Here is a 13,179-nt window from a genome sequence, read left to right as displayed (position 1 = left end):
TATTTGAGCCCCTGATTAATACTGATCTCCATGCCTGATGTTCCTCTTAATGAAATTAAAAGTATAAATATCTTGTTAAACAAAAATGAAACAACTGTCTCCACTTAGCTTTTTAACATTTTCAGGCTGATATAACAAAAAGGGCATGCTCGTCCACCTTAACTCTCTCTGATAAAGAAAAAATAAGCATGAAATTGGCATACAAAATACAGTTCAAAAGAGACTTGGAACTTCTGTACCCTTAGTATGAAAGTAAACAGAGGGAGGCATGAGTGCAGTGACGGAAGGCTGTTTATATTTGGTGGATTCAGCCTCCCTCATGTGTTAGAGGAAGCAACAGTCTTCAGAGCTCTGGCTGCCAGGTGGGGAGGAATAGACTGCTGTCTCCCCGGAGTGTTGGCTCCCACGCTGTGAGTCAGGATTGCATAAGAGAACTCAGCAATGCTTGCCAAGGCAATACCAGTGATGCTCTGCAAATGCCCCACAACCTTCAGAAATAGAGACAGATTTCTTATTACTAAAAAATCTCAACATGTTTTAGTGCACAAACACACACATTACTTGGGATGTTCTCTCAAGGCAATTGTAAATTCAAATTTCTGAAATCCAGATTCCAGTGTTTGCCAATGGCCAAATTATATTAGGATACCTTTTCCCTGATAATGTTAGCATGGAAACTTTCTGCTAGACATTTCCCTCTGCTGGAGATAAGTTTTGTGAAATATAAGAATGATATTTGGGCCTTGACATTTTCATTAATTGAGAAGATATAATTGTTGGACTTTGTTTTGTTTTGAAACAGGGTCTCACTCTGTTGCCCAGGCTGCCAGGCTGCAATGCAGTGGTGTGATTTTAGGCTCATTGCAACCTCCACCTCCTGGACTTAAGTGATCCTCCCACTTCAGCCTCCGGAGTAGCTGGGACTACAGGCGCAAGCCACCATGTCCAGCTACTTTTGTTTATTTTTGTAGAGATGAGGTCTCACGGTGTTGCCCAGGCTGGTCTCCAGCTTGTGGGCTCAAACAGTCCTGCCTTGGCCTCCCAAAATGTTGGAGTTACAGGCGTAAGCCACCCTCTTTTTTTTTTTTTTCCTGTTTTTTTTTTGTTGTTTTGTTTTGTTTGTTTGTTTGAGACAGGGTTTCACTGTCGCCCAGGCTAGAGTACAGTGGCACAATCATGGCTCACTGCAGCCTACAACTCCTGGGCTCAAGTGATCCTCCCATCTCAGCCAAGTAGTCCACGTAGTTGGGACTACAGACATGTACCACCACGCCCAGCTAATTTCTTTCTTTTTTTTTTTTTTTTTTGTCCCGAGATGGAGTCTCACTCTATCTCCCAGGCTGGAGTGCAGTGGCACAATCTTGGCTCACTGCAACCTCTACCTTCCAGGCTCAAGCGATCCTTCTACCTTGGCCTCCTGAGTAGCTGGGACCACAGGTGTGTGCCACCATACCCAGCTAATTTTTTTTTTTAATTTTTGGTAGAGACAGGGTTTCGCCATGTTGCCCAGGCTGGTCTCCAACTCCTGAGCTCAGGTGATCCACCTGCCTCGGCCTCCCAAAGTGCTGGGATTACAGGTGTGAGCCACTGCACCCAGCTATGACTAATTTTTAATTTTTGTAGAGACAAGGTCTTTCTATGTTGACCAGGCTGGTCTTGAACTCCTGGGCTCAAACAGTCCTCCCGCCTTGGCCTTCCAAAATCTTGGGATTACAGGCGTGAGCCACCATGCCCAGCCTGGACTTTTTTTTTTTTTTTTTTTTTGAGACGGAGTCTGGCTCTGTCGCCCAGGCTAGAGTGCAGTGGCCGGATCTCAGCTCACTGCAAGCTCCGCCTCCTGGGTTCACGCCATTCTCCTGCCTCAGCCTCCCGAGTAGCTGGGACTACAGGCGCCCGCCACCTCGCCCAGCTAATTTTTTGTATTTTTTTAGTAGAGACGGGGTTTCACTGTGTTAGCCAGGATGGTCTCGATCTCCTGACCTCGTGATCCGCCCATCTCGGCCTCCCAAAGTGCTGGAATTACAGGCTTGAGCCACTGCGCCCGGCCCAGCCTGGACTTTTAACATAATAGCAGGTTATCATTATAGAGAGAAATGAACAAGCTGAACTTGGGCCTCCATTTCCAGATTTATAAAAGGAAAACAAGGAAACATTTCAGCCCTATCCTAGATTTTTCCCTCTCAAATCTTGCACACTAATCCTAATCCTGGGTCTTGGCACTTCTGTAGGTTGTCTTCTGTTTTCCTTTAACTGATGGGTGAAATGCTTCCTGTTAAATGAATTCTCACCATGCTGGTCCTGCTCAGTGGTGCATACCTGGCTCCAACACTCATGGTTTTGGATGAAAGCACTTGCTGCAATGATTCCTACTGCCAACAGCATGAAGTCTTCCTTCACTGAAATAAACTTTTCCCTGAGTGATTAAAACCACATTAATTTTAAAGCTAGAATGGAACTTGATCTTCCAAATCATAGAGTCATGGAACTTTATGAATTATTTGTGTCAATCATCTTGGATTTTTTAGACATGGAAGGAAATGGTCAAGTAATAGCTCATTTACCTGCTCTCCCATTCTCCCCCAACTTAACTGGGATTAACATGAGCCTTATGTCTGAATGGTTTATAGGCCTTTTGTAGTTCTATTTGTCTCCCTAATGGTTGGTTGTAACTGTGAGGCTTTTAAACAGCCTGTTTTTACAGTGATCAAACACTTTTGTCCAAGTTGCAACCCTGTTACTGTTTTTTCTTTTTTTTTTTTCTTTTTTTTTTAGATGGAGTCTTGCTCTGTCACCCAGGCTGGAGTGCAGTGGCGCGATCTCGGCTCACTGCAAGCTCCGCCTCCCAGGTTCACACCATTCTCCTGCCTCAACCTCCCGAGTATCTGGGACTACAGGCGCCCACCATGCCCGGCTAATTTTTGGTATTTTTAGTGGAGACAGGTTTCACTGTGTTAGCCAGGATGGTCTCAATCTCCTGACCTTGTGATCCGCCCGCCTTGGCCTCCCAAAGTGCTGGGATTATAGGCATGAGCCACTGTGCCGGCGACTTTTTTTTTCTAAGTGACTGACCAAAGCAGTCCAGTAACCTTGAGTTATGTGCAGCTATAAAGAAAAAACTAGGAAAGAAAATATGTTAATTACTTAAAGTAATTTAAATTTAAAAGTAAAAGCCTTTAGGGTTTTCCTGACCGTGCTCAGTCCTCTGCATCCAAACAACATATTGGAAGCTAATGAGAACCAGGTAGCCTGAGTAGGTTATCCAGGACTGGATGCCATGCTAGGCTAATTCCATTCCCCAAGTTCTTATGGTCTGTCTCCCCTTCCCTGTTCCTGGAAGGAGCCTACCTTATAGGAGTTGTCTTACCCTTGCAGCTGACTGGGAGTGGAGTTCTCAATTGAAGCCCTCAACAGGCTCTCATATATGGGTTCATGCAGAAGATAGACCAAGTCGAGCAGTGTCAGACAGGTTCCATGCAGCCTCATGGCTGGAACCAAACAGCCATTGTATCCTAGATGGAGTATGGGAATGATAGGGATAATTTATAATCCTGTCTTCTCTGATCATAACCACAGTTGTGACATAAAGCTGTTGAGGTGCTAATGTGCTTCCTGGTTGCTATGTTCTGCAAGAAACCTGTTTAGCTGGAGATCAGTTTTGAAGGACAAAAGTAAAGGTAGAGAAACCTCCATCTGTAGTATATGTACAATTAGCATGTAGTTGTCCCTCTCTTACCTTATGCTTCTCTATAAAGTCAACTCTTTGATCCTGCAATAAGAGTGCCTAGTAAGTCCAAACAGAAACCAGTTGCTAAGACACTCTGAGCTTCTTTCCCTGACAAGTGCCAGAGGGAACACCTTTTTCAGTCATCCAGAGACACCATCAAGCTTCCTACTGTTCCTCATTGGCAGGTTCTGCCCACTGCTCCCAAATTCCTGTGCACAATTTTTTTTTTTTGAAAAGGAATCCTCTCTGTCACTCAGGCTGGAGTGCAGTGGCACGATCTTGGCTCACTGCAACCTATACTTCCCAGGTTCAAGCAATTCTTGTGCCTCAGCCTCCCAATTAGCTGAGATTACAGGTGCCCATCACCACACCCAGCTAATTTTTGTATTTTTAGTAGAGATGGGGTCTCACTATGTTGGCCAGGCTGGTCTTGAACTCCTGGCTTCAAGTGATCCACCTGCCTCAGCCTCCCAAAGTGCTAGGATTATAGGCATGAGCCATGCCCGCCTCCCCTTGCACATTTTGTATTGTTTTCTATGGAAGTCTCCAACCCATATTCCCTAACACAGTAAGATACCTAAAACCTCTAGGAGCATCTCCACATATGCCAGGGGAGTGGGCAGATTAATTTGGAAGTTCAGGGACTTCAAAACATCAAGCTCTGACTCCAGCAGTTCTTCTTTAGTGTGTAGATAGCCTAGAGCCTGGAGGAAATTCAAGACTGTAATGTTGCTGATTATCTGAGCAAAGAAAAGAGAAGGAAAGAAGAATGTTAGGATAAAGGCCATACATCTTGGCAGAGTGCACAAAGCCCTTCATAATCCAGCCCATTCCTTCATCTCAGTCTTGTCTCATGGTAATTCCCCCTCATATTCTGCTTGTCATTCAGAATTACTTGCAGTTTCCAAAGCCACCATGCTGTCCCTCTCCAAGCCACTACACAGGCTGTTTTCTATACCTGGATCTCCCTTCTTTTCCTCCCTAATTCCTCTCCCTCTTCTCTTGGGATCCTCCCATTTCCCATCCACCCCATTTCAAGAAGTCATTCAAGGCTGATGAGGTACATTTATAGCCCTCTATTTATATTAATCGGAGCTTTTTTTTCACACTATTTGTATGTGTCTTTTCCCATTACATAATAGATTCCTTGTTAGCACAGACAATATTGTTTACTGTTGTAGCCATGGCACCTAGTGCAGCATCTGGCCATAGAAGGAACTCAGTATTTGTTGAATGAATGATATTTTACTGTGTAGGCATTGGGTAGTGATGTGGAAACATTTTTTTCCCCTTGTAAATGTAATAGTTTGCCTTTACTGCTGATAGGTATGCTGGCAATTCAGGCACCTTATGTAAACTGCCCTTGAGTCCAAGGGGAGGAAAGGTGACCAGTATGAATGATGGCATCTGTCCTAATTATACTTTGGGAACAGAACTTCAGGCTATTTAATACCTGCCTCTGTGTGAGTGAGAGGGGGAGAAAGAGTGAGCATGTGTGTGTGTGTGTGTAGGAGGTATGCTTAGGAAGCATAATTACACTCTGGAATTTCCACGAGTTGTATCACCTAACCTAGGAGTAGGTTTCTCACAGCTACCTAGTTTTTTTTGTTGTTGGTTTTTTTGAGACAGTCGTTCTGTTGCCCAGGCTGGAGTACAATGGCACGACCTCAGCTCACTGCAACCTCTGCCTCCCGACTTCAAGCAATTCTCCTGCCTCAGCCTCCTGAGGAGCTGGAATTACAGGTGTACACCACCACACCTGGCTAAGTTTTGTATTTTAGTAGAGATGGGGTTTCACTGTGTTGGCCAGGCTGGTCTTGAACTCCTGCTCTCAGGTGATCCACCTGCCTCAGCCTCCCAAAGTGCTGGGATTACAGGCATGAGCCACTGTGCCTGGCCGTTGTTTTTACTTTGTAATTTATTTATTTTCTTCTTGTCACTGAGTTGAAGCTCATCACAGCCCCCTTTGTATAAAAGCCGGTTTCTTCCTTACACTCAGGTGCCCATGAGCAACTCCAGCTCCTTACTTTGTTTTGGAAGGAAAGTTTGCTGGCCAACTGAACACATGACACAAGACGGAGAGTAAACTTGTTGACAAGCTGCTGTTTCAGAGCCCTCCAATTCTGAGACTCTCTCTTATCTCTTGGCTGGATTGTGGCTTGCCTGCAGATGTTCTCTGCCTGTTTTACCATAAACCTATAAGGAAGGGAAGGAGAGTAAACAATCCACACTGAAACTAAAGGGAGTTTAATTTGCTGGCTAAGAAATTTACATTTGAGGCTGAGCATGGTGGCTCGCACCTGTAATCCCAGCACTTCGGGAGGCCGAGGCAGGCGGATCACTTGAGCCCAGGAGTTCAAGACCACCCTGGGCAACATGGCAAAAACCCGTCTCTACCAAAAATAAATAAATAAATAAATTAGCCAAGTGCCAAGTGTGGAGGCACATGCCTGTAGTCCCAGCTACTCAGTAAGCTGAGGTGGGAGGACCACTTGAGCCCAGGAGGTCAAGGCTGTAATGAGCCGAGATCCCACCATTGCACTCCAGCCTGGGTAACAGAGCAAGACCCTGTCTCAAAACAACAATAACAACAAAGAAATTTATATTTGCAAGTTAGAGAGGGTGTAAAACCAGGTCTCAGGGTAAGGGGCAACTACTTGTACTTTCTTAAAGATGTAGGTACATTAGCCACTCTGAGAGGTGCCGCTCACAAAGGCGTTACAGCAGGGCTTTACCTTTCTAGGATTTCTACAGCCTGGTAGCTCACAGATTTCTCCAGACACCATTGTTCAGACAGGAGAAAAACAAACTCTGCCAAAACAGGAAAAAAGAGCCTAATTCACAAGATGCAACCAAAACCACTCTGTGAACTCTTGGCGTTGTGTAAAAGCCATGATGGGGCCAAGGGAAGAGGGTCAGGAGGTGAGAAAGATGACACTAAAACAACCAAAGCTGAGCTTAGTTTCCTTTGCTGCCAATAGGCAGATCAGAGGCATGAAAAGGAGGCTGACTGAGTGCCAAAGACAAGGGTTTACCAAGCCCCCTCAGTGACCCTTGAGCCTTCCTGTGGGTTTCAGCTGATAAAAGGCTTGGCCGGTTACACACAAACATACCAGCTGGTCTAGGTGACCTCTACACCATGCTGGGAACCTCCAGCTTCAAGGAAGATTCTTGGATGGATAAAAACCCTAACTGCTATATTCTGTTTTCTGTGGAATGTTGGCAGGAACAGAAAGATCCCTCCTGGAGCTTCGATATTCTTTATGACACTGTTTGTTTAGTAACCACCCTCTGGAGAACTCCCATTGCTTTACAAACACAAGTCACGTTACAGCTGGACACCATCTCTCCACCACCAGTTTGTTGGGTAAATCTGGTGGCTGAGCCTCTCCCCAGGAGCAAGTGTGTTACTGTGAAGTGGCTTGTTTTTGAAGAAACATCCCCTAAATTGGGGAACATAGCCCAATTTAGGGGGAGGGAGTCATTGGGAAGGTGGGAAGGGTGAGATACCTTGGCAAGATTTTAGCCTGCCTCTGTTTCTCTTTGCAAGAACAGCTCCAGATAGAATTATATTTATCTTGCAACATCATTAGAGGGTGGAAACAAAGGTAAATATCAGTTCTCAACAAAGAAAGCTCCTACAGACCGAAGACCTTTTAGCATTGATCAGTAGAGAATTACACATTTAGGGCCGGGCGCGGTGGCTCAAGCCTGTAATCCCAGCACTTTGGGAGGCCGAGACAGGCGGATCACGAGGTCAGGAGATCGAGACCATCCTGGCTAACACGGTGAAACCCCGTCTCTACTAAAAAATACAAAAAACTAGCCGGGCGAGGTGGCGGGCGCCTGTAGTCCCAGCTACTCGGGAGGCTGAGGCAGGAGAATGGTGTAAACCTGGGAGGCGGAGCTTGCAGTGAGCTGAGATCCGGCCACTGCACTCCAGCGTGGGTGACAGAGCGAGACTCCGTCTCAAAAAACAAAAAACAAACAAACAAAAAAAGAGAATTACACATTTAGTCAAATAATCATATGTCTTCAGAGAAAATTTAACTTTCTTAGAAAATGAAGTCAAGCTTACACAAGACAGTTTAACAATCTACTCAGCACACATTACACACAGACGTACAAAACCTCATCGTTACAGAGGCTACGGTTTGGCTAGCAATGTCTAATGCAGAGCAGAATTAGTTTAAGCAATTCAGCAAAATACCCTAGAACATGTAATTGTGTCTCTTATTAGTCATTTTATTTGCTTGACTTTAGGCTTTATTTCTTAGTTTTGTTCTTTGTGTGTGTGTGCAGTTGTTGAGTTTTGGTTTGGTTTTGCTCTGAATTATCTAGGCATTTGTTTCTGTTTTCCATTTTAATTTGCCAAGGAAACTGAGCTTGGATTAGGTGGAATGGATGAGGGTTACACCTTTCCCTTGCTATTGGCCCCACCTCCTCAATAACAAGCATAGTCAGATCTGCTATTAACTAAAAGACCCTCCCCTTTTAACCTCTTAGGGTAGGGCTCCACCTCTCTCTTTTCCATCACTGTTGAATTTTTTTAAACAAATAAATAAATAATAAATAGACGGGATATTGCTACATTGCCCAGGCTGGTCTCAAACTCCTGGGCTCAAGCAGTCCTCCTGTCTCAGCCTCACTGTTGAATTACTTGAAAGCCTGGCTTACACACCTACTGCTTCCACTTCATCATTCACTCCCTAATTTTCTATATGTTGGCTTCTACCTTTCCTAACTTGCTGAAATGATTCTCAGAGGACAGTAAATATGTCCAAATTGTTAAATATCATGGCTTTTTGCAATCTTTAGTTCTGTTGATATCCCTAAAGCATCTGAAACTTCTGACCATCATCCTTTTCAGTCTCCTCTTGACTTCCAAAAGTCCCTTGGTTCTATTCCTATCTCCTCCTTTTATTTCCTTCACAAGTCTTCTTACTCCAATTCCCTGAACAAAAAGTGTTTTCCCAAGGAACTGTCCTTGACCTGCTTTTCTTTTCTCCTTCTAGGAGCTCATCCTCTGCCACAGTTTCAACAGTATCATTGTGAAGGTAACTTGAAAACCTTGATCTCCATTTCTGACCTCTCTTCTAACATATATATATGTGTGTGTGTGTGTGTGTATGTGTGTGTGTGTATATATATATATATATATATATTTTTTTTTTTTTTTTGAGACAAGGTCTCACTCTATTACCCAGGCTGGAGTGCAATGGCATAATCTCAGCTCACTGCAACCTCTGCCTCCCATGTTCCAGCCATTCCCCTCTGCCTCAGCCTCCTGAGTAGCTGGGATTACAGTTGCCTGCTACCACGCTAGGCTAATTTTTGCATTTTTAGTAGAGATGGGGTTTCACCATGTTGGCCAGGCTTCAAAGCTATTATTATCTTTCCCAAACAAAAGTCACTTTTCCTCCTGCTTTATTTGTGTAGTGTGTCTGTGTGTTTCTTTTTTTTTTTTTTTTTGAGACAGAGTCTTGCTCTGTCACCTAGGCTGGAGTGCAGTGGCACAATCTTGGCTCACTGCAACCTCCGCCTTCCAGGTTCAAGCAATTCCCCTGCCTCAGCCTCCCGAGTAGCTGGGACTACAGGCACCTGCCACCACACCCAGCTAATTTTTGTATTTTTAATAGAGACGGGGTTTCCCTATGTTGGCCAGGCTGGTCTCGAACTCCTGACCTTGTGATCCACCCACCTCGGCCTCTCAAAGTGTTGGGAATACAGGCGTGAGCCACCGTGCCCGGCTGTGTCTGTGTGTTTCTTTTAGTGACCACTATACTTCTAGTCTTCTAGGCTCAACCGTTTAGCATAGTCACCTTTTTCTCCTTCACTTCCTAAATGTATCCACAGCAGAACCCTAGACTTTGCCTCTGGAATGTTTTTAATACACCCTCCCTTGTTATTCCCTCTACCCTATCACCTAACCTGGTGACATTGACTCTACCTGTCTGCCTACCTCCCATCTCCCTCTGGTTTAATCCATCCTTTACCTCCCTTACATCACTGCCAAAATAATGCTTACTAAGGGAGGGTTACCGTCATATCCCTTATTTAAAAACCTTCAATGTGTTCTTGGTTTTCTACTAAACCAAGGATAAACTCTTCCCCTTGGCATTCAAACTTCCACATGGAATGTCTCCAAACTACCTTTCCGGTCTTAATTTCAACTCTCTTCCACATGCACTGGCTGACATGGACTGCACTGTACCCACATGCACCCTAAGCACCCCATTTCCATAGCGTTACTCATGCTACCTCTTTTTGGTAGAAATGCTGTCTCCTTCCTCCCCCTTCACCAAACCAATGTCCTCCTTCCTTCAAGGTCTGCCTGAATGTCCCGATGCCTGGGCCATCCCCTGAATTCTTCCTATTACCATATCGCTCCTCTCAACCCCCATAAACGCTTGTTTTATCTCTCTCTGACATCACTTATCTAATCATAGTACCTAGTCATTGCATATTTGTTCTAATATCTCCCCCAACGTGCACATGGTTTGAAGGCAAGACCTCTATCTCTATTTCTTTTTTTTTTTTTTTTTTTTTTGAGACGGAGTCTCGCTCTGTCGCCCGGGCTGGAGTGCAGTGGCTGGATCTCGGCTCACTGCAAGCTCCGCCTCCCAGGTTCCCGCCATTCTCCTGCCTCAGCCTCCCGAGTAGCTGGGACGACAGGCGCCCGCCACCTCGCCCGGCTAGTTTTTTGTATTTTTTAGTAGAGACTGGGTTTCACCGTGTTAGCCAGGATGGTCTCGATCTCCTGACCTAGTGATCCGCCTTTCTCGGCCTCCCAAAGTGCTGGGATTACAGGCTTGAGCTACCGCGCCCAGCCTTTTTTTTCTTTTGAGACGGAGTCTCGCTCTGTCGCCCAGGCTGGAGTGCAGTGGCACTCTAAGCTCACTGCAAGCTCCGCCTCCTGGGTTCACACCATTCTTCTGCCTCAGCCTCCCTAGTAGCTGGGACTACAGGTGCCCGCCACCACACCCAGCTAATTTTTTTGTACTTTTAGTAGAGATGGGGTTTCACCGTGTTAGCCACGATGGTCTCGATCTCCTGACCTTGTGATCCACGCGTCTCAGCCTCCCAAAGTGCTGGAATTACAGGCGTGAGCCACCACGCCCGGCCTTTTTTTTTTTTTTTTTTTGAGACGGAGTGTTGCTCTTGTCGCCTAGGCTGGAGTGCAATGGCACGATTTCAGCTCACTGCAACTTCCGCCTTCTGGGTTCAAACGATTCTCCTGTCTCAGCCTCCCAGGTAGCTGGGATTACAGGTGTGCGCCTGTAATCCCACCTGGCTAATTTTTGTATTTTTAGTAGAGACGGGATTTCACTATGTCAGGCTGGTCTCGAACTCCTGACCTCAGGTGATCCTCCCACCTCAGCCTCCCAAAGTGCTGGGATTACAAGTGTAAGCCACCATGCCTGGCCCTCTATTTCCTTTCTAGCCAAGCGGTCCCACTCATAAGTACTCCATACATGTCAAAGAAATCAAGGGGAGGGCACTGGTGAGTCTTGTCCATCAGTATACCCCCAGCACCCCACAGAGAAGGTTAGCAAACATTCGCTGAATGAATAAAATCAACGGAATCTCAAGGTCGTGCCTGAAAGATAAAAGCCCCAGTCTCCCAAGAACCCAGCTCCCCGGCCCTGCAGCCGCACCCACGATCCGGGGCTCCCTGAAGCTGCCCAACCGCCCCGAAGCCTCCTGCACTGCTTGCTCATTCTGCTGGGCCAAGTGAAGCAGGGTGTCTTCGATCGTCTCTGTGGCGACAACTCCAAACTGAAAGTCAACGAGGGAGGCCGATCTTGGCCTCATGGGTCCGTCCATATTCACGAGCCTCTTGGGGCACCTGGACGGGCTCACTGGATCCACATACCGACCCCCTTAGCTCCTCTCTAGTCTTCTGCCACACCCTGGATTCCTCGCCCCTTCCAATGAGTGTGTCGTCGCCTCAAGTCTGAGGGAAACCCAATTACCACCACAGCCTGGAACCCTCCACAGCTTTTTCCCACCCCAACGGCCGCGGACTCCTCAGCCAATCAGAAAGCACGTCCGCTTCTCACCTCCCGCATCCATCCCGTGTGCCCGGGAACCGCGGTTCAGCCTAGCAAAGGGCACGCGGACTACATCTCCCAGAGTCCACTGCAGTGGCCCAGGACTACTGTTCCCAGCGAGCCCCGCGCGGTGGCAACGCGAAGAGAGGAGCGGCAACATGGCGGCTTCGGGAGCTGGTGACCCTCTGGATGCTAAGCGTGGAGAGGCCCCTTTCGCTCAGCGTATCGACCCGACGCGGGAGAAGCTGACATCCGAGCAACTGTATTCCATGCGGCGGGCGCAGCTTGCCCAGTGGCAGAAGGTCCTACCGCAGCGGCGGACCCGGAACATCGTGACCGGCCTAGGCATCGGGGCCCTGGTGTTAGCTATTTGTATCCGTCCTTGTTGTAGACTCAAGGGGACCGCATATAGGGGAAGGGGAACAGAATGTGCAAGAGGGCTGAACCACCCGTTTAATTTTGGGGTAAAATGGGGTTAGTACTTTGTTATTCGTAAGGTACTCTTTTATTTTGATTTATTAATAACGGAGTTGGGGTTCAGGGCTTAGAAACAGCAGCGGTGGGAAGCCGGAATCACTGATTTGGGAAGGTAACAAGCGTGGTAGAGCAAATCTAGGAAAGGGGAATGTGCATAGTCCGTGTGGTTTCCTGAACCTACCTCCCCAGATGGTTACACTATCTACTCGATCTCCCAGGAGCGTTTCCTAGATGAGCTAGAAGACGAGGCCAAAGCTGCCCGAGCTCGAGCTCTGGCGAGGGCATCAGGATCCTAATCTGGATGGGTATTGATCATGTCCAACCTGCTGGAGCCCCTTCACATGGTGGATGATGCCCCATGACCCTGTAGAAATTGAATCCTGCTCACAACATTGTTGGCCTTCTTACTAACCTTGGGCCATGATTGATCCCAAGAAACCAGGGACTTAAGCATTTGGCTACTGTCAAAAGAACAGAACTTTGCCTACTGCACACTTGCTGTGTACAATGACTGAGCCCTTTCTTGTAGTTTGTTTCCTTGAGAGATGTGCGTGCGACTGTGGCTTTTCCCAATGTTTCTGACTTTGTGGTTTACCCCCTTCACCTTCCAGGGATGCGATTGTTATGAGGTTAGGCGTGGCAGCTCTGTACAGTGTTTGAGCCTAAAGTGGTATAGATAGGGTCAAATTGAGATAATAAACTGAGTCATTCTCCTGGAGTCAAGTGAGTATGGAGGCTGAGAGGCAGTATATGGCACTTCATGCTGGAAAGCTTCACAAGCAGTAGCTGCAGTGGTGGCATTGCCCCAGGGAGCTGTAAATGTTTAACTAGAATTACTTTTTCCATGAGATCTTTCCACCTGATTTAAGGGAGAGATCACTGGGTGGTTTGAGACTGAACCCACGTCTTAGGGGAAGGAAGGTC

General features: G+C 46.6%; 2 protein-coding genes across 3 annotated transcripts; one reads left to right on the top strand and one right to left on the bottom strand.

Moving 5' to 3' along the window:
* Nucleotides 1-273: 273 nt before the first annotated feature.
* CNTD1 (cyclin N-terminal domain containing 1) lies at nucleotides 274-11,833 on the bottom strand. Of its 2 annotated transcripts, XM_005584286.5 has the most exons (7): nucleotides 11,383-11,581; nucleotides 6,460-6,535; nucleotides 5,752-5,920; nucleotides 4,302-4,464; nucleotides 3,365-3,509; nucleotides 2,317-2,413; nucleotides 274-488 (listed from the first exon to the last, which is right to left on the bottom strand). In XM_005584286.5, the coding sequence occupies exons 1-7, from the start codon at nucleotides 11,549-11,551 to the stop codon at nucleotides 318-320; spliced, it is 990 nt and encodes a 329-aa protein (XP_005584343.1). In that variant the 5' UTR covers nucleotides 11,552-11,581; the 3' UTR covers nucleotides 274-317. The 2 variants fall into 2 exon arrangements, with proteins under 2 accessions (XP_005584343.1, XP_065387687.1); XM_065531615.2 differs by lacking the exons at nucleotides 6,460-6,535; nucleotides 11,383-11,581 and adding an exon at nucleotides 11,788-11,833.
* An 80-nt stretch (nucleotides 11,834-11,913) lies between these two features.
* Nucleotides 11,914-12,973, top strand: COA3 (cytochrome c oxidase assembly factor 3). Its single transcript, XM_005584288.5, has 2 exons — nucleotides 11,914-12,150; nucleotides 12,445-12,973. The coding sequence occupies exons 1-2, from the start codon at nucleotides 11,937-11,939 to the stop codon at nucleotides 12,549-12,551; spliced, it is 321 nt and encodes a 106-aa protein (XP_005584345.1). The 5' UTR covers nucleotides 11,914-11,936; the 3' UTR covers nucleotides 12,552-12,973.
* Nucleotides 12,974-13,179: the final 206 nt, after the last annotated feature.

This window comes from Macaca fascicularis, chromosome 16, assembly GCF_037993035.2.
Source record: "Macaca fascicularis isolate 582-1 chromosome 16, T2T-MFA8v1.1".
Classification (NCBI taxonomy): Eukaryota; Metazoa; Chordata; class Mammalia; order Primates; family Cercopithecidae; genus Macaca; species Macaca fascicularis.
Note: the sequence above shows the minus strand (reverse complement) of the source record. Positions and strands in the feature narration are given on the sequence as shown.